This window comes from Micrasema longulum, unplaced genomic scaffold, assembly GCF_059751315.1.
Source record: "Micrasema longulum isolate JH-2025_06_02 unplaced genomic scaffold, ASM5975131v1 h1tg000223l, whole genome shotgun sequence".
Lineage (NCBI taxonomy): Eukaryota > Metazoa > Arthropoda > Insecta > Trichoptera > Brachycentridae > Micrasema > Micrasema longulum.
In genome coordinates this window covers 107,272-129,998 of record NW_028277428.1, presented here as the reverse complement: position 1 = coordinate 129,998, position 22,727 = coordinate 107,272, and the positions used below count along the sequence as shown (strand labels likewise).

Below are 22,727 nucleotides of genomic sequence, written 5' to 3'. Positions count from 1 at the left end.
ATTTTCTTCATCATGTTACAGTATGTATGTGGGTGTTCGTGTATGTGCCTGTGAGCGAGTGTGCGTGTGCGTGTATATTTGGTTAATTATACATGCGTGCGCTCGCATGCGCATTTGCATGCATACGTATATGCACTCATTTTTAAAAATAAAAAAATATTCCTTCATTTATTTTTTTAATTATATGTGTATTTTGTACTTAAATTATTAATATTGTAATCCGACAGCAAGCACAAGATGCTGTTTTTTTTTTGGGTGTGGTATTTTGTTTCGTTTTTTGATTCTGTTATTATGCTATATTATGTTTTTTTTCTGTTAACATGTAACTTTATATTATATTTAAAAAAATTAAAAAATCTGTGATATAGACATTGGAGAGCTGAAACATTTATCAATGCGGCTGAGATTCATCTGACTGAGTTATATTACCTAGAAACTAGGCAACGCTTGAAAGTATTTATTAAATTTTAAACTTCGTCTTGGACTTTTGGACAGTTGTTTTTTCATAATATTTTGAGTTTGTAAGGAGATTTTTTTTTCAATACCTTACAACAGAGATGCAGACCATTAAATTGAAGAATCTAGGAAGTCTAGGCATTTACCTGTCATTGGATGTTTTTTTTGTGCCCACTTTACATACTGTGTAACATTCATCGTTTTGCCTATGTTTGAACATCTATGTTCCTTAAATTCTTTCATGTAAAAACTTAAAATATTGTTTACATATACAGGTAATTCAAGAAGGAGTATTAAAATTGAAAATTATTTTTAGGCGTCGCCTAGTATGTAGGTGAAATAATTCGATCAGAATCTCACCCGAATCCATTATGGCTTCAGCTCTTTAACTTCTCAAAGATCAACAGATGGAAGCAAAAATAAGCAGAATGGCGAATTTTATATGGAGTGTAAAATGATCACTTAAACTAGCCAATGATAAGTCATAATATACTATAATGTTTTAAAATATTAATTTTTATTTGAAGTTAAAATCAACTGTGTTTCATTAAAACAATTTTCGTTCAGTTTAAATACCACCTTTGTTAATACTTTTTTAATTCCTGCGCATGTTTGTAAAATTAATTATTAATTCACTTACAATAATCAACTCGTTTACAGGCTGCCTTTGTGGGTAGCGGTTTAGATAATTGCTTACTCATGAAAGGTTTTGGGTTTGATTCCTGGTGAAAACTTCAGAATCAAATAATGTTTTATTTTTTAACACTATAAGTCAGAAGAGGTCTGCCTCGTGGTGTAATGATTAAGGCCTTTACCTATCACGCAAGAGGTCTCAAATTCAGTTCCCGGCATGGTCGATATGAAATATTTACTTTAAAGGATGTTGTTACACTAGAATATTTCATAGTCCCTGGACTGGCACTTGAAACTTAAGACTGATAATTTTTCCTTCATGTAACAGAAATGATACGCTGCAATTGTACACCAATACTTTACCAATTAAAAAAAACCCCCCCATTGTTTACGTCTATTTGTACAATTTTGTAATAGTTATTTATTAATATTTTTATTTTATTTTTTAGGTCGACTAACAAACAGTAACTCAGTCAGCCAATCACCGTCAGCCATTGATGAATACACAAATGGTAAGTTAATGAAATATAAGTGTTTTTTTGTCTCGTCACTATTTATTTTTACGTATTTACAATTTGACAATTCAAAAACTTTGTAAAATTTAAGAATGCAAATCGCCTATAATTGTATTATTTAAAAAAAACAATACATATTGAAATTGAGGACCGTTTTCACATAGTAAAATATCTACAAAAATAAAATATTCTATGTTTTATAGAAATTCTACATTCTAACTCATATACCAGAAATCAAAATTAGAATAAGTGAAACTATTTATTTTAAAATCCAAACTCAACGAAATTTCATCAAAACGCTTTATAAAATCTACATATTTTGTGAAATGAATGTATGAAAAAGTTTATTTGCAAAACAAGCGATTATGCACAGCTTACCATTATATTTGACTTTCGATAATAATATTTTATAGTTAATATCTTTACACGAAAATATATATATTTCTTTAATGTATTATAAATCACTACAACCGTTATATCTTCCTTCAAAAAAAATATCCATGGTGTGCGCCCAGCGCCCATCCCGTTCTCAGTGAACGATAAAACCAACCGATTACCTCAGCTTCCTCCATACAGAAAAAAATCATTCATTCAAAATTACATTCGTTTAAATAAAAGTGAATTTATTAAGGCTTTTTAGGCTGTGCCCGTGTCAATCCATAATAATTAACTATAAAAATACCCAGTCAAATTAATAAGATTCAAATAAATTGACATGTGATGCAATATGATAACAATCCAGAAAAAAAGTGTAAGTAACAAAAAATTAAATTCCAAAGAATACAATTTAAATAAGATAATCAGACATTAATATTAAAATGTAAATTATGTAAATTTAGATTCATACATAATCAAATGTACAAAATAACAGTATCATTGAAATCAACAAAATAAAAGCAAAATAGTAAAATATAGTAGTATTGAAAAAAAAACGAAATAATGGTAACATTGAAATCAAGAGAAAAAGATTATATTTATAAAAACATAATTGAAATGATAATTGATATACAGTTTCTAAAAACTCACTCTACACTGTTAGAAATATGAGTAATAAATAATATTCAAAATAAGATTGAGTACAAAAATAATCAATACAAAAATTCATAATGAAAAAAAAACATGAAAATATCAAGAAATAGAAAAAGCAAATAAAAGTAAAAGTATGGAAAGAAAGCCGATTTGTCAAATTTTGCCAATTGCTAATATCTAACTTTAAAGGGATCGACAACCTCGTCCCTATTTATAACTGTTCAATATTTTACGTCATTAACCCAAGTCAGCTTTTTTAATACTAAAACAAGCTTGCAGATGGCAAACATTATTTGAAGATTCTCTATGTGGAAACTAATATTTTGAACATTATTTTCGAAGGACTATTTTTCTTTGATAGGATACCTTTGACCTATAATGAATCACATAGTAAATGTGGCGTTCGCAGTTGCTGTTTTAGGCGTTATTCATTTTGAAAGGAATCGGCCAGTACTCAGTGTTGACAGTTACTGCTGAACGTCATGGTGGTATTTGTTAATAAACGTTTGTAGAAGTATTGTCTTAAAATAGCGTTAAAAAAGCTACGTACATCGCGTGGTTAATAATAATCGTTGTTTAAGTTGATTTTCACGGAACCACGGAAAAAATAGTCATTTTTAATTATATTTCGTCAATATCATGTACTTATCCGTAGGCAAAAATTAATGGTCATTATTTGTGATTACCTAAAAATTTCAATTACGGCTCGCCACTGAGTAGCACAGGTGGCTTGGATCACGCATATAAGTCATATCTTCTTCATGAATACATCTATAGCGTAGAGAGTGAGACGTAAAAAGTTTTTGAAATAATCGTTTATTCGGTACTCTTTTACTTTATCGCCGCGACAATGCGACACGCTTTTGGCAGTATGTAAATCTTTAACGATAATACTGAAAATCTAAACCCAGTATGTATTATATTTACAGACATGAAAAAATTATTAGATTCAATATGTACTAGCCACAAATATACATAAGCTGGAAGGGAGAGTTAATAGCGTAGTAAATTTGCTTAAAAAATAAACTGATAAATTAATGGCGCAAGTCAGTGGCAACTTTCCCTTATGTCCATTGGGTCAATGACCCCCTTAAATTTGCCACTTAATAAAATAATGTACCTTAAATACATTATTAAGAATTATTAATATGATGCAATTAGGTTTTGTTATATTTAAAAAGAAAATCTTTCATTGAAATATATAAGAACCTATTAATCATCATGTTTTTATAGATGTTATCTAGATTTAAGCACAAGCGCCATCAAATATTCATGTTTTGTTGAATGCGCGGGTCATTTCTGTAATTGTCCCAAAGCTAATGTCTTATCTCTAGATTTTCTCACGAGAAAGAAAGAGATGAAACGTTCCGTGCGTACATGAACATCGGAACATTTCGCCCAAAATTAGTTCGATTGCAGGCATTGTCCCGGGAGATAACAATATGAAACAAGGAAGATTGGAATAAGATTGATAATAATAATTTGATATTGGCATTGGTCGAGACTGGAAGAGATACAATGATAAATAAATAACTATGTATTTTACATACTTACACAAAGCACAAAGACGAATTCTTGATGGAAAGGATTAACATAAGCTTATATTTTCTCATCCCTTTTTACAAGCTTGAAATGAGCTTTGTAAATTTATATTATTATAATATCACATTGTTTCTTGCATGTGTTCAATTACCTGGCGTTTGTCCTGTTTTGTATGCACTTAACTCATATTGACTGGTAAATAAAATAAATGTGTAGTAAAAATAAAGAAATAAAACGTGTAGTATTTAGTGAACGTGATAAAAATAAAAAAGGAATCAATTCATTAGTTACATAAACCTCGACGAAGAAGCTTGTTTGCTTTGAAACCGGTCTTTGGAAAATAAAAATTAGTGATCAAAAACAAAGTTCTTTTATTTTTTTTTTAAATGCATTACGTAACTTAGTAGACATTATAATAATAAATATGCACATCTCCCTTCCCCTCCTTACCCTCTCTTCAAGCATTTTTGTCCTAATCCCGCCCAATTTACAGTAACTTAATGTTCTTAAAATAAATATTAAAAAATTCTTTGATTATTGAGTACATGAAAATAACATTTTTATATGCATACATTGTGTGTATTTATTTGAAATGTAATATATTTTCTTTACTAACTTTGTAAACTTTGTGGAAATCTGTTATTAGTTCTGAGTTCATACACTATATCTGTTTGTTTACTAAAAAAATGTATGTAGAACTGTTGATTTCCCAAATAAAATAAAATAAAATAAAATAATGAATAACTACAAAGAAAGTGCTTCAAATATAATTTTTGCTTTATATTAATTTGGTGTTTATTTTGTAGAACTCCATATTTAAACTTGTAATATAAAAAGTCAAACACGGATTTGAGTTTACTGAACATCAGTAGACTCAAATCAGTGTTTGATTTCTTATGTTATAAGTTTAAACATTTAATTTTTGTAAATTCATTTCACATATTTTTTTAAGTTTTCGTAGTATGTGATATTTCCCTACAGTGTGACTTTGGGAAAACATGACATATGCAATATAATTATCTGTATTTTTACTAGAAAATATCCTTGAATTGTTTAACTGTTGTACTTTGTTCAAAATTAATAACACATAGAACTCGGTTTTTAACGGAGTACAACAAAAGGTACACACCGCTATGACTTACGTGCTTATGATACGAACTTCTATTAGTTGCTGCCCTAAAATTTCTATTATATCATCATAATATTATCAAACTTACCTGCCCAACTGCCGGTTTTCCTACATCAATATCCTAGGTTATACATTTTCCAACCATTTCCTCGAGACAAGGGTTAAATCTAAGTGCAAAGTGGTATTTAACTTAGCGAACAATATGCAGATTCTTAGTAAAACGTTTGCCGAAACTTTACATTGAAAGCGTACACTTTATTTTATTACAAGTGGCACACGCTTCAAAAAATTTAATTTTTACAAACGTACAATTTAAATTCAGTCTTTAAGGCTGTAGTCTGGTAAAACGAACGCAAAATGTGGAAATCTAAAAAAAAAAAGATTTCTTTAATTGCGCAATGATAAAAGAATACAAAAATATAAATAAGATAAAAACAATATTTTATAAAGGTATTTCTATTAAAAAATATAGTTATAAGTTTTATGTAAGTAAAATACATATTCTTTTAGATGGGCAGATTATACCATTTCAAATTCAGACTAAACATAGGTATCTAGGATATCAATAAAGACTAAGTATTAAAATAAATTTTGTTTTAATAATTTAAAGATAATAAATTGAACAGGAAAGTAGCAGAAGCAAAATTTTATATTTTTTATTTTGAAAAGAGATAAAAACATTTTTAATCACATACATTTTTATGACATTTTCCATTTTTTCAAAGTAAAACTATGCCTCCGGTAATATTAAAAAAAAAACAAATATACGGAAATATTTTAGTTCAAACCTTTTTTTATAAAATGTTTTTTTTTTTTTAAGGAGATATTTCTTGTTGTAATATTTAATTTATAACAACGTCTTATTAACGTTTTATGACCTTCAGAACTGCCCTTATAGTTTTCGGTTACGGTACACAGGCTTAGCCTAAAAAGCTTTAATAATTCATGAATAGGTACGTAAACGCATGTAATTTTTAATGAATAAATAAATGCTTTGCTAACTGTGAATTGATTGTATTACGACAAAATACACACTTTGAATAGTTGTTACAGATTGAGTAGGTACGTATTTTAATTTGCACAAATGTTTCAATTTTGCAACCATTTTTATTTATTCGTTAAAAACAGTTTTTTGCAGTTTAGTTGGATTCATGATCCAGAGTCCGCAACACTACCCACGGGACCACAACCACAATATTAATATTAGTTAAACTAAGTTAGCTGAGAACCCTTCTTGTGCAAGCAGTTTTTTTTAGAATAGGCATCGGATATTGTAAAAAAAGTTTTTAATTTAGAATAAAACTTGATGAGTTATCAAGAAATCAGTTTAATTCTATTCGGATTTTCCAATAAATCCAATTTATGGGAATATAATAAAAGCATTCTAAAAGAGCAAAAGTAAAATAAAAAAAGCACCCATTTCCAAACACAATTATGTATAGCTCAAATTGAAAAACGTTAAAGTCTTTTTGAGAATAAACATTTTCGCAAAGATAATCTTGTTGTTTCGGCAAAAACATACGTTTTTACACAAGTTTAATTAAAACATCGAGAGTAAAAATGTTCTGGAAGTTTACATTTATCAAAGACAGCTCCGCCGTCAAAGAAATTCAATTTTATGTATAAAAATTCGTATAAAAAGTTCTCAGGTAAGTAAATCACATTAAATTTCATATTTTTCAGAGTGAGCTTGAGAAAAAATTTATGGATGTAGCGGGCGAAGTTCCATAAATTATATTACTTAAATTTATATAACATTTGTAAACGTGTTTTATCCCAATTTTCGTAGTTTCAATTACACTTAAATGGTTCATCTCGTAAACATGAGAAATATAACCAGATTACCTTGTATTTTTGATTAATTAAGTACTTAAATTAATTTTTTACGGCTCTTAGTTTTTTGTGCTTCCATATTAAAATACTTAATAATTCTTTCTCAACCCGGGGACCATTTTTTCCAGTTAGGAAGTCGGCGGACACAATTCAATCTCATAGCTCAAACTATTTCATCGTTATTATTTCCCATTTGGTACCCAGTGATGCACAGATCACTGAAGTGGATTTTAATCTGTCCACCTTATTGTATTAAATCTGCGAACTGTAGCTAACTTAATACCCAATAGTCATCGAATGATTTTCCTACGTTTGGGCTCATCTATAGCTTGGCGCATTATTACTCTGAGAATGAAATACATATTAATAGTGAGAATAGTAAACAAAAAATTCCAAAAAGGCATGGCCTGTTCGTGAGTATACAAGAAATGTGTATGATTTTTTTGCTCCTTTTATAAACGTACAAATATTCCTTATTATTAAAAAGCAACAAAATATATCGTGGGAAAAAGATTAATATCATTAGTTTGAATTTAGGACGGTGTGTGTTTTTTAAAGACAGAAAATTTTTAATGTCTGAGATTAGAATTACAGCAAAGACGTTAAACCATGAACGGATAAGCGTTGAAATTTTGCACTGAGGTATATTGGAGCGTTAGGACTTTGGAGTCCATTTTAGTTTCCTACGATAATGAGAAATGTGATCATATTTCCTAAGACACGCTTCGGCTAATATACCAAGGTAGCACCATTAGATGCGGAAAGGGAATGATAGCGATACTAATGATTTTAAAATTGCGTAGACGGCTTTTTTTTTTTTTAAAAACAATTTTTAATTTATAAAAAAAATGATTGAAATGGAGTGAAAGTTAATAATATGTAAGAAAAAAATCGTTAATTGAATAAGGAATAAATGCTTACATGTAACGACAAAGCTTCGTTTTTATCATCACCGTAAAAGCTTCATCGCGGTATCTAATCACGAGATAGTGTGGAATCACAATATCACCTCAATCAAGAACTTTTAAGATCACGGGGCGTATTCTTGAAATTATCGGACATGATGTTTTGAAATCGAGAATTTATTTAATAATTATTAATATTTTAGGCATTAACTTTGTGATTTAGTATTTTATTAAATATTTGGGTTTGACCAATTATCAACTGTTCAGTGTTTACCGGTTTCGAGACATACCCGTCTTTTGCCTTGAATAACATGCCTTTATATCCCTTATTTTGAAACCACATGCTTTTAGTAGGCAATCCTTACGTGCACTGATTAAAGTTTATCAAAATGTTTGATTTTGTGGGTGAAATAATTGACAAAGGGGGGAGGAAATGAAAGGAGGGGCGTGAGTTTAATAGGGTTATGGTGACCATTATAGTGGAAGATCGTCTAATGGAATAAATTGAAGGTTGTTTGATTATTGATTGAAGGGACATTATTTTTCAAAGCGTTCCTAATGTCAAATATTTCCATATTATTGAAAATACGGGTAATAGACATAAAAAGTCGGCAAGTGATTATTTTCAAAATTCAATAACATTCAGTATTCATTTATTTATAATTTCATTGATAATAAATATACATGATTTGGTTATGGTGTATTTTTGCTGGAAAATCTCGCGTCAGGGAACACATTTCCCTTTTTTTTAAAGAAAGAACCTTTTTTTATTTTTAATAAACTGGTTTTGTAGAAAATAAAATAAAACATATTTATTGTGTATGCACATAATTGGTAGAATTGGCAGATTGGCAGTAGAATGCATAAATTTTAAATAGTGTATTTGTTGCACAAAAATCCATAATTAAAATAATACTCAGAGTCCCGATACAGACATCTACTGAATAAATATTCCACTAATCACAACTTCTGCCACCAAAGCAATTATACGCTAAAACAATTCTCACTTGCAGATTCAAAAACTATTCTTACTCAAATGATAACCCATAACCCCTACAATCTATCACATACAAAAATGTAATCACTAGATTCTCAACACGTAGACAATTTAAACAAATACAAACTAATACCACTTTTGGACAAAGAGATTTTGGGACAATTAGTAACGAGAAAATGTTTAAAAAGGCCTTAAAAAATTGGATAGTTGAGCTAGGTAAAAGTAAAATGGATTGTTTCATTCCCCAAACCAATATTCAATCAACCGCTCCACAAATGTATTGCTTGTGTTTTGTTTTAGTTTTTTAATTGTGCGTTTTGTAATTTTTATAATAAAGATGTACATAAATGAATTATAAACATAAATACGTAGTGTTTAAAACCGTCTGAACATTTTGTTAATTATGCCTGTTTATTAAGTCTTTTTTGTTTCTTCATAAATGTAAAAATATTTTATAAAAGTATATTGTTAAGTGTCTTCGGCACAGGTAACCCCAGTGAGGTCACATTATTTTTATTATTAATTTTAGTTTATAATGGAAAAAAATATGAATAAATAAATGTATGTTACTCTGTTTTACTGTAATGTGGATTAAGCCCAAAACCTCAATATTTGGTCAAGTTCTGAGATTGTTAATGTTTTTTTCTAAATAAGAAAATAGTTTTGTCCAGTGGTTTTGGTTGACTTTTTTTATTTTATTCGACACGTTGTATGTGCGATAAAGTCTCGCTCTGTTAGAGATTAGAGGCAGAGAGCGAGATGAAAAAAGCCTCCTGGTTTATTGTCGTCTATGTTTTGGTTTATGGTCCGATTCTAAGGGTAGTTTCCCATTAAACCTCCAACCCTTGTGAGAAATGTCTGTTTACACGAGCCTGAAGAAAATCACTTCGTGCAATGAAATTTTACGATTCAATTCTTTCGCACACAAGCATCAACTAGGGTAGCTAGAAAGAACCTAGAAGACGTTTTAATGGGACTCATGATCTTTTACACGCTTTCTTAAGTACAGGTCACTATTTTCCTTGTTTTGTTTCAGTTTTATTATTTTTAATTGAAGTTGTTCTTATGGATTTAATAATATTAAAAATATCGCCATTGGTGTTATTATTACTCACAATTTAAATAAACTGTATGTAACTATTATAAATAAGATATTTATGAATGCCTAACATTTTGTGTACGCTGATGATACTGCACTAGTATTGCCCTTAATAATTTAGTTACAGCTGAGAAATAAAAACAGGATGATTTGATACAATTGCAAAGATTTTCGCATGATGTAAGTTTGATTATCAATGCTAAGAAGACCAAATGAATGCACATTAGATCACCAAATGTCAAATTTGATTTGGAGCCCTGTATAATTGCTCATGATTTTCACTGTATCCATCAGAATATTATACAACCCTGCATTTGTGATATATAAGAAAATATTAGTGAGTATATTTATTTAAGATTAACTATCTATTGCCATTTTTAATGGGATGCTCATGTACAAAAAATGTGTAATAGACTTAGATCAATAGTTGGTAAAATGTATATTTGTATTTAAATATTATGTCCCTGATAGTACTTTAAGAATAATAATTTATTTGTTACTTTCAGAATTAATTATAAGATAAGCTTTAGCCTCATGGGCTTTTTCCAGTAATACAAACATTAACCTTGTTCAGAACTTACCAAATTCAATGATCAAATTATTAATTGAAAAAAAATTGTACTCTCAGTGACACGATATTCCAATATCCTTATTGTATAAATCTATAAATATTTTATCCGTTAGAGCTCTATTATGGTCCAAGCTGGTTTCTCAGCAAGCGTCTCTATCTGAATATAGAAATAAATTGGAGCATGTATACAATACTCGGTTTACTAGTGTAAATGGACTAGCTCTCCCTTAATTCAATAATAAATACGGGAAAAGAATAGTAGAGTACAATACACCAAAAATGTATAATATGCTCCGATTAAATATAAAAAATAAAAACCTGGCTCAAGAAAAAGACGTCTGCTAAGAATCTGGCTTTTAAAACCTGGTTTTTAATATTGAAACTTTTTTGTGTTTTTCTTTTTTACTAGGAAAATTTTTTTTTTCGATGTAGGTACATATTTTTTTTCCATAGTAATAAGAGTTTTTATATGTTTATAGAATTTAACAGATAAGATTATGTTTATATATAAGAACTTAACTAGAAGCACCTGCTGATGAAATGCATTTTATGCAATTCAGTACTACTTGATAGTTTATATGTTAATTTTTGTATGCTTTTAATAAATAAATAAATAAAAAATAATATTTCAATTTACTAAAACTATTATTTCATTTTTTTAATAGAATCGAATAATTTTCAGCATGAGTTCATGAAAAGCTTTTCTTTGTTTTTTATTCTTGTTATTCATTAACTTTTCAACAAAACAAAATTTAAAACAATTAAAATGTCGTCCGGTATTTATATGGTTGAATATTTAAAACAGAATTTTTCACATAAAAATACATTCCATCCACACAAAACATGTATTAGAATATACATAACACAGATTTATTTTTACTTTAAACCGGGCAAGAGAGATGTGCTTGTTAAATTAATTAATGGATGCATTGAGAAAACAGGAAAATGGATGGCTGAAAATAGACTAACATGAAACCCATCTAAAACGGAAGAACTATAGATGGCTTCATCCAGACGACAAAATTTGATTCAGGGTACGGCACTACCCAATGTAAGGAATACCACTTTACGCACCGTTAAACTACTGGGAGTCTTCCTTAATACAGACCTTTTTCTTGACGCTCGAATTGGCCGACCGATAAGTTCATGTTTTTTACAGCTAAGACAAATTAAATGCACTTGATGCCACCCGTCAATTAATAAATGCGTCCGTAGTTTCTGGAGTTGATTATTGTAATTGTGTTTACGCAGGTCTACCAATAAAAAAAATGACTCGCCTACAGTCTGTATTGAATGCCGCAGCTAGACCTAATTTTGAAATATCTAAGTTCAGTCATATCACTATTTCAGGATTAAACAGACAACGTTTTTACACAGAGAGTGGAATACAAATGTGAATTTTCTCAAGCCTGGGTTTTCTGTGATGTAATTCACCACTGTAATTGAGCCTTATGGACTGGCGCAGAAATAAATAAATCAAATAAATAAATAAAGTAACATACTCTGTTAGCTGATTTATTTTATTTACTTAAACGCCTTGTAGGCTTTAACATGTTTTACATACATATATACAAATAAAGACAAACATGTATTTTACACAGAAGTAGCAAAAAATATAAATGATTTCTAAAAGAAAAATAAAAATAATAAAAATATCATCTTTATTTATTAGCATAAAATATATGGGTATACTAAACATAAAGTACATACATAAATAAATAAAAAACAGAAGTGCACCTTTTCGTATTGGTTATGTTAAAATAATTTTAAAATAAACAGAAGTTAGAAAAATACGGTAGACAATTGAAATCAACATAATATTATTTAGTATTACGATTTGAAGTTAGTAAATTGATACACTGCTTTTTAAAATTTAAAAGTGTTATACAGTGTTGTGCAGTATTATACAGAGTTGATCAGTGGCTTATGTATAAGTCACTGCGCAACTCTACTCCAGAATATCTAAGGGAACTCTGCATTCCAGAAGAACTAGCGGACAGACGTCTTACGCTTTGATCAGCTACATCTATGTCGAGAAGAAAAGTTATTTTACATCTCCGCACACAGCGCACTAAATCGGCGAACGCGCATTTGCGATCGCAGGCCCTACGGCATGGCATGCTTTAACCAGCAGAGGTGCAAAACTGTGAGAGTGAAGTGATGTTTTGGAAAAAACTTACAACCTACTTGTTCTCTAAATCATTTTAATAAATCCGCAGCGTATGATAACAAAGTTTATTGTTTTTCTTAAATTACAAATTAAAATAGCTAAAATTTAATTTATTTCTTTGTATAATCACTTTGTTAAGCGCCCACGAGGAAATATATTACAAAGATGGCACTATATAAGTTATCATTAATTATTTATAACCTCAAACTTTAAAACTTCGAAATTACGAAGAAAACGAGATTGGAAAATGTATTATTGACTAATTTGTTATAAAATAATGAAGGACAATTTCTTTCCTTTTTGGGTGAAACTGTGGATTTGTTCCAACGTTTCAGCTACCATTGCAGGAGCCATCTTCAGGGTAAACTAGGTGTTTTGTAGAAAAAAGTTTGTAATTAAATACTAGTAATTTGTACCGTATCGCAGTCGGCAAAAGGTACATTTATATTTATTTTTGTAGTATGTGGTGCTGGAAACCATGCTGAGTTTAATTTCAGCCCGTCATCTTTGTTTATGTTATTTAGGTGTCCGTGTATTTTAATTGCCTCTTTAATTATTCATGCACTGTAATTACTGCATAAACCCAGTATTTTTTTGCATAAACCCAGTCATTTTTCTTACACCAAGGTAAAATGATCAGTCTTACGCTTCGGAGCTAGTCCAGGGATTATGAAATATTTAAGCGTAAAATCACCGTATTAAATAAATATTTTATTTCAACCATGTCGGGAATCGAACCCGAGACCTCTTGCATGGCAGTCAAACGCGCTGACCACTACGCCAAGAAGCCGAGATATTATACTTAGATATTATTTAACTGTTTAAACATAATTTATTTTCATTTCTGTAACTACGCTGAGGACTCGTGTTTATAAATTTATTAATATTTTATAAAAATCAAAGTTCTGATTGAACGAACTTAGTAATTTAAAATGAATAATATGTTAATTTTTCTCTAAAAACATTTCATTCATATTTTGGTTTTTTTTTTTGGAAAGAGGAGCCAGAATCAAAATGCGTATTTGCATAGGCAGAACAAATTATAAATACGGTGAAAGCTTCCAAAACAAATATTGATGTCAAACATTACTTTTTGTAATGTGTTTATTTGTAAGCTGTTGTTGATTCAAAATATGCATAAAGGCTGAATTATGAAATATGTGAATAACCAAAAATGAGATTGTTTTACTTTGAACCGAATAAAAATATTTTTGTTTCGTCGGGGCTTTTGAAATCGGAACAAAAAACAAATGAAATAAAAACGCTTTGGCTAGTTAAGATTTATTTTTTTACCAAAGGTGTATTGACTTTTTTATATATTAAAATGCTTGATTTTGACTAAAATTTTATAAGGCCATTCTGCTAGCCACATTCATTCCACTGCTTAAAATAGGCCTCTTCAGTTTTTTTTCAATATTTAATATGTGCCGCCATCTCACCTCAAGCTGAACACCTTTTTGGGGTCTTCCTACGTCTATTTTGTTGTTCCAAGGCCTCCACTTCAGGGTTCTTGGCTACCATCTGACACTGTCTTGTTCAAAATTATAGTTAAATACAAAGTAATATAATAGAAAGAAAATATAGTTAATAAAACTTACTCAACTCAATTAAAGTCGTGTATAGTAAAAAAAATAATAAAATATTCATGGTAAAACTGTAAAGTATAGAAGAAAGGTAGTAAATAAGAGATACATTTTAGGTTTTTAAACCTTACATAGGCACACAAATTCAGCAAAAAAAAACAAATTGAATCTTTGGTTCATCAGTTATTGTTGCAAAGTCAAGTATTACCAAAAATCCGTTAAAAAAATAAACAGTAAGAAATTATAAGTAATGAAAGGAAAAAATCTTATTGGGATCCATGAAAAGCGATTGTTCTATGTAAACATTCTAAAACAAATTCAATTCAATATTTTCCCTATTATTGTGATCATGTTAATGTCGGCTTTTATCAACAAAAAAAAAACCGAAATTCTGTGTTTTTTTAAATGAATACTACTTACTTATAATTATTTTATGTCTTACATATACGATACATTCTTATGCTGATATAGAATCAATGTTAAATATTTCTAGTCTACAAAAACGTAGAACTAATATTGACTCCATGTATATATGTTCGGCATACTAAATGGTATAATCGATGTTCCATCATTACTGAGACAAGTAAAATTCAATATTCTGACTCGTTGGTTGAGAAACAATAAAGTACTGTTCATCGATCAGCATAGAACAAACTATAGCCTTTTTTATCCAACGGACCCGTCTTTGTCGTATTGTTAACTCAAGACAAGATCTGGACTTTTTTGGTTTGAGTTTACAACGATTTAAACGAGCGCTAAATAAATAGTCCAGATCTTGTCTTCATGTCCCTTATGTTTTTTAATGCTTCTTTTCTTTTTTTATGTTTTAAACTATTATTTTATTGTAATATTTAAACCCTATAAATTGTATACATGGACAATGTCCGTTAATAAATAAATAAAGTTTTTGACTTTTTTGTTTCGTATTATCATAGCTTAAAATTTTGAAATTACTCTTCCTGTGACATCACAATTCGTAGTTGCAATGTTTTACTGTCTCTAGACTTGCACATAAAGTATAAGACTGATCACCTTACCTTTGTGTAAGGTGACTAGTTTTCCGCTTCACGTGCAAGAGATGTTCGAAACACAGTGCATTTTTTCACGAATACAGTGCCCTATGCATCATAAGGTGTTAAAAAGGTTAAAAAAGTTTAATTAATTATTTTTGTAACATTAAAACATACTCAAAATATTGTTGAAAAACTCAATTATTTTTACATTTTTTCGTGTTTTCTTTTTACAAACCCATTTTGATTGTAAAATCAAATTATGCCATACATTTAAAGCGTAGTGCTCGTATTAATAATATTAATGTAATTAACCTAAAACGGATATTTGACTGAATAAAAGTTTTGATAGCATTATAAATAATATTTAATTGAGTTTCCTGAACTAAATGGCTTTTAAAAAATGGTTTGAAAAACGCTTACTTAAATTTTTTTATTTATGTGTTAGGTCCTAGGTCCTTATAAATGCCCATCAGGCGTATATATAAATCACGACAAAATAATAGATAAATATGAGATTTTTGGTTTATAAAAATTTAATTTTTACTAGATTATCACCGTCGATATAATAAGTCAAAAGCTTGTTTTATTAAAATTCATATTTATTAATTATCAATGCAATGATATTTATCTTGACCATTTGACACGTAAATGCAATATAAGAATATAATCTAATCTAATATAATCAGAAATCCAAAATAAGTGTTCCATGTTGACCTTGCCGGAAATCGAACCCAAGACTTCAGGCATGGAAAGCATACGCTTTGGTCAATACACTACGAGAAGAACTACTGTCTACTATTTTTTTTTTAAATTTTTATCTGAGTGTAAACATTTTGTCGATAAACTCTAATTTCAATGAAAAAATAAATAAAAATCATGAAACCGAGCATTCTGTACGAAAATCTAAATGTCTGAATGAAAGTTTAAATTTTCTTTGTCGGTAACCTGTAATTGAACATGTGGAAAAAATACGTACTTCAATATTTGATTTTCCAAAGAGAAAATTCGATTTCGCTCGGTTATCTTTCCATTGTTATTCGAGCCCTTCTTCTATTTCATACATAGAATATAATTTTTTATACTACTCTGACATAGGAAAAAAACTTTAAAATGAAGGAAATAAAAAAAATGCATGTTTAGAAATTACATTATAGAACTTTTTATATAAAATAATGACTAATTTATTATATAAATAAAACACGAGTGATACTTTAATCCACAAATTTGGAATATCCAGTGACCGGTTTCATCGCTTTCGTGACATCTTCGAGACTGGTATCTTAATTAAAGAGTTAAATGTATTTATACAAAACAGAGGTAAGGTAAATCAAAGTTATATGTAAGTAAATTAAATAAAGTTGTTTTTATCTTAAGGATCATTATCAGAAAATTTTCTTTGGGTTAACTAATGAGTTCGAAGATGTCGCGAAAGCGATGTAACCAGTCACTGGATATTCCAAATTTGTGGATTAAAGTATCACTTGTGTTTTGATATTTATTTATTCATTGAAAATACAATCAGATGTACAGGTTAAATGATCACAAATATAAAGCATAAAAATGTTCATATAAACATAGTAAGGCCTGCCATCCGATAAAATATATTCATCTTATTATACCAAAATAAAGCGACGGTGGTTTAAACTATCTTAAAAAAATAAATATACTTTGAATGAATAGAATCTGCGATGCAAGTGTTGGTGGATGCAGAAAACGAGGAAGACCGAGAACGACATGGCACGATCAAGACCATCAAATACTGGAAGATGGACATGTCCAGAGTAGGTATAATCGGCGTGTCATGAGAAGATACACCTCATTTACACCTCATTTACAATTTTTTTTACATTTTTTTTTTGCACCACAACAGGCCAGGAGGCCTAATTACAGTGGTGAATTACATCACAGAGCACCCAGGCTTGAGAAAAATCACATTAAAATTTTTTGTGTTCTCACCGGGAATCGAACCCGGAACCTTCCGTGCGTGAGTCAAGCGTCTTGACCACTACACCACGGAGGTGTATGAATGAAGAGGAAGCGAGGTCTGTATGCAAAGACAGGGTGATGTGTCGTTTTATCTTTTCGGCCTACCCTTACGGGAAAACAGCGTGGTGGTTTGTTTGTTTGTTTGCTATTTTTAAATAAAATAAAAGAATAAGATAATAAAAGAAATATGGACAAAACAAGAAGATAGTGGGAATAAAAATAAAGAAATTGATGAGGAGTGGTGAAGAATGAATGAAGGAAAGTAGGATTGGAAAATTGCATTTGATTTGATGACGAGAAATAAAAAGCAAAAAAAGACAAAACATATATTCTCTGTTATTCTGAAGCAAGCCTAAGTTCTCTTTCGTACCTATTAAATGGAGTGTAAAATATATCAAGACTATTTCAAGTCTCGTTAAATGTTTCACATATACGAGGGATGGTAGAATGTTTCCGATGGTTAGCTTTAATGTTAGGAAGATGGAAAATATCAGACAATCTAGTTGTCTGGAGGGAACACGGTAAGCAAGTAGATTAATTAGTTCTGAGGAATCAAAATTACTATTTACAATTTTGTAAAGCTAAATCTGATCAAAAATACCTCTTCTGTGGGTTAATGAATCAATAAATGCAAATGAAATTTGTATTCTACTTGTTTCATGATTTTTTTTGAATAGTCTCAACTCTATTACGAGTGGGTTCACAAAAAATACTTTTTATTTTATGCCAAGATGTATTGGAATTGTTAAAAAGTAAACAAAATAAAAAAAATATGATTTTCTTGGACTCTATTTAAGGCAAAAAATGTGTGCAGGAGCGACACGCTCACGTCGAGCAAATTGCTATTGACACAAAGTCCTGCCTGTGCGTGTTTACACGAGGATTCATTATTCCATGGATAGCCTGCCCACCTATCTCAGTGGCGATGTCTCGGAACAGTCGTTTGTTCTACAAATTACTGTTTACGCGTGAAAAATGTTTGAGTTCTTGGACAAAACAATATAATACCGTCTCCGTGTAAACAGTCTTAAATTTTTAGTCTCGAAAGATTTTAATTGATCAGTTTTCGTATAAAAATAATTATGTTTCTTTTAATTCCTCCAAATGTAATTAAAACATACTCATTCCAAAAATAAATATTGCCCTTTTTATTTAAATTTTAAGTTTCTGGGTAAGAAATCATTCTACATTTTACATAATTATTTATTGTGTTTCACTCTAACCAGTTGCATCAGCGCCAGAGTTCTTCTCATAGCTGAGCATCCCTTGGTACTCCAGACTAACACTTAGCGACAATGAGTGGTCCGTGGTGCCAGAGACGAGTACCCCGACTCATGAATAAAACAAGAACTCAGTGGTTTGCCAAACCGTTCCATAAAAACTCCATTAAGTTTTAATATTCATGTAGCGAGGTATTACACGCTGCACTGAGGACTTATGCAAAAAAGATGGGATAATTTGTCGCTCATTTTAAAAAAGTCGAGTGGTTGTGTCGATTGAAATATAAAATGGGTATTTTTGGAAACTCGTAGACAATTTATTCACAAAGAAGAACGAAAAAATGACAACATACAAACGTATTAATCAATGGTTCTTGTGCCATACTAAACTTTCTCCTATGTTCTTATTTATTGTCTGTTGTCGAATTTGCTATTTTTGGGATTGTATGTATGAAATACTTTTGTGATAAAAGAAAATGTTTAAAGATAAGTTCTCAAGAATATAATACATATGAGAGTATTGCCATGTCCCAGTTCCGTTACCAGCCCCGACCGCGCAGGGCAAAATAATGGGACAATTTAGCCGTAGTTCATACGCAGAACGCTGCGAAAATGAATACGCAACCTCTTTACAAATATTCCTTTCAAACCAAAACATAACATTTTAATTGCTGAAGGACAAACTATTTAATTAAAAGGCATTTTTTTACAAATATTCGCTAAAGGGGCAATTGTTCTTCAGTCTTGTCTTTACGCGTTCACAAGAGGACACTTCCGCTGCGTGGTGGCGGAGGTAATATATTGTTCTACGGAGATCGCCAGCTTGTCTATCTCTGAGACAATATCTCAGTCTGCTGTCCGAATCTCCAAATTTCAAGTCACACGAGGACAATAAGTTTGATGCTGGGACAAGATAATATTGTATTGTTCTAATATGATCGCTTTTTAACTGAGACACTTCTACGTTTATAATTATATTTTGTCTTTGACACACATTTTGCTGATACATGTTATACGGAATACAAATTTGATATTCACCTAGTGGATTTCAACAACATTCAATTTGTTATATAGATATTTCAAATACATTTATTTTGACATCGAAAAACGAGTGCAAATAATTTCAATTATTAAATTCGATAAAGACTCCTTTGTACAGCATATTTATATTCGTCATTGTTGTTTATTTCAACTTGAATCATTAAACTTCAAATTACCATTCAAAGGAGAATGCGAAGTTTGATAGCTGAAGGCACATGTCGCATGCAATTCTTAGAGTTGAAATGATGTCGACTGGTTTTTAATCGACCTCAGTCTCGTGCGCAATTTAAAAATGTCGTATTTCTATAAAATGGGTAGGTAGGAAGAAATTGACTTAAGGCAATATGCCCGCTCTTTTATGTTTATAAAATGTATATATATATAATAATAAAGGGTTCAATAATAATAATAACATATCAAACGTTCTGTTCTGGCCCCGACTCTGATGTATGGGAGCAAAGTATGGACTTGGAAAAACAGGGATGAAAGTAGGCTGAATGCTGTCGAAATGCAATATCTCAGGTTAGCCTGTGGTAAAATTAGTGTGTGGTAAAACTATGTACGGTAGATGCACAAATGTCTGTACGGCATCTGTGATAGGCATTATCGACAAAATCAAGAAAGGAGCTTTGCGCTGGTTTGGACATTTTGGAAGACCGAGAAAGATATGGCATGACTAAATCTAACTAATACTTGAAGATGGACAATTTAAAAGTCAGAATAATCAGCGCACGTGAATGAGAAGATATATGCATGTAGAGGAAGTGAGAATTGTATGCAAAGATAGAATGATGTGGCGTTTTATCTTCTCTCCCTACCATTACAGGGATACGGTGTGATGGTTATCAAACGTTCGCAAGATTTTAAGACGAATGATTGCAGCATAAGACCCCTGCTCTCGCTGCGCAGTTTTGTGGAAAGCTGTTAGCGAATTTTGAATCGTGAATTCGAGCTAATGTGGGCTGGGGTGTATTGTTTAATGGATTGCGCGAGGTTTCAAAAAATTTCGCGAAATTTCATTAAATCTAATGGGGTTGAATGCAAAAACGGCAATTTGGTTGAAACGACGTGTTTTTTTGTATCAATCACCAAAATTCGCCTATTTTCGCGCTGTTTTAAAAAATTCCATCATATTTTGTTTTTGTTTGCATCACAAATTACCGCTTTTTACAGCGTTCGCGTTAAGGGCATATGAATTCAAATGGAAGATTTATCCGCGTCATGAATAAAGCATTTAATTTTACAATTTTATCTTTAATTCTGTGGTGCAGATGATACGTTAATATTTTTGTGGCAAATAAAAAGAAAACGTATGTTCTATTTCAATTCAAATTATTTCATAATTTTATTGCATGAAAGATATATTTTTAGGAATAAACTATAATACATACATATTTATGTTTTTATAAAAAATGTACGTAGTCTTACAGAAAGAAATTTAATTAGAGACATCTTTATCTAATCGAAGTGATTGATAAGAACCAGCTGACAAGCTTTATGCTTTATGCTGCAAAAAAACTGCTTCTGCAGTTTGGCGGGAATTTAAAAAAAAAATTGTTTTGAATTTAAAAAAGAAAAATAAATAAAAAAAAAATAAAAAAAAATAAAAAAAATTCAGCAGGACTCAAATTTAAAGAATAATGTGTACATATATTTTTTTTAAATAAAACAAAACAAAAAAATATAAAATTATGATTAGAAATCAAACTCTGATTTGAGTCTACTAAATACTTAATTTTATTTTTACAAATATAAACATATAAAAATAAAAACTTTCGTGACAATTATTAAATACTTACTTTGTTTTATTTTCCCTGAAATTCAAATAAAAATACCTAAATTCCCCATTACCTATTAAACACTTAGCCTCACCCTTAACCATTGGTTTTTCCCTCAATTATGATTAATGTACATGCTATAGCTCATAACATTATTTTTATTTTCCACTTAAGTACCTTGAATTTTATAACTATAATATAAAGTCATTCAATCCATATAATCTTCACATTCGTTTGAAAATACCCTAATAAGGCAAAACGAAGTGTCACGAAGTTTTTATTTTTATATGTTTAAATTTGTAAAAATAAAATTAAGTTTATTTCAACAGAGAGGGAAAAATTTTCTGAGACGGAAATATGGAAGTCTAGGCATTTACAGGGCTTATGACCTGTCATTGGATGGTTTAAGTGGTCACTTTACACACTGTGTAACATTCACCATTCTGCCCATGTTTGAACATCCACATTTCCTAAACTCTTTCATCTGTTGACTTTTGTGAAGTAAAAGAGCTGAAACCTTTATCACGTGGGTGAAATTCATCCGGCTGAACCTAATCACCTACTAGGCAACGCCTGAAAACAATTTTCTAATTTGTATACTTCTTCTTTTACCAGGTAGTAATTCAACAATGTTTGATTGACATAATAAAATTAAGTGTTCAATAGACTCAAATCAGTGTTTGATTTCTAATTATAAGTTTAAATATGGAGTTCTACAAAATAAACACCAAATCAATCAACAAAAAAATATGTTTATTTTTGATAAAGAATTAAACAATGATTCCATACTATTTTGCAGCTTACTATTGATTCTTCCCCCTTTAAATAAGTTATCACAAACCTAAATTATTCAAATAACTAAAAACATAAATTGTATGATTCTTACAAAAATAAGGTCATTTAAATATAAACCCATTGAACATGATATGTAGCTGTATAACAGGTAATTTTATATCTAGTTAAGGTGCTAAGAATATTTTCTTGCAATTTTTACATTTCAAGTACTTATTTATATTTTATTTGGCAAGTATGTACATTTTTTTTCCAATTTTATTCCGGCACTTAACTAACGATGTTCAAGAAAGATAAAACCAGGTAACGTGTCAGAAAAATCAACTTGCCATTCACTTTTTAAAAAAGAGCGCATATTTTCTAAATAAAATATTAATAAAAATATGTGCTCTATTTTCATTAATATCAAAATATTTTTATGTTTTTGTTACGTTT

General features: G+C 29.9%; 1 protein-coding gene across 4 annotated transcripts in view; it reads left to right on the top strand.

The window, feature by feature from the left end:
* Window positions 1–22,727, top strand: part of LOC148283558 (lachesin-like) — a 70,224-nt gene that overhangs the window by 21,866 nt on the left and 25,631 nt on the right. For all 4 annotated transcript variants that reach the window (XM_088243655.1, XM_088243658.1, XM_088243656.1 and 1 more), the window contains exon 3: window positions 1,539–1,601. In XM_088243655.1, coding sequence (XP_088099781.1) covers window positions 1,539–1,601 — 63 coding nt within the window. The remainder of the gene's footprint in view (window positions 1–1,538; window positions 1,602–22,727) is intronic.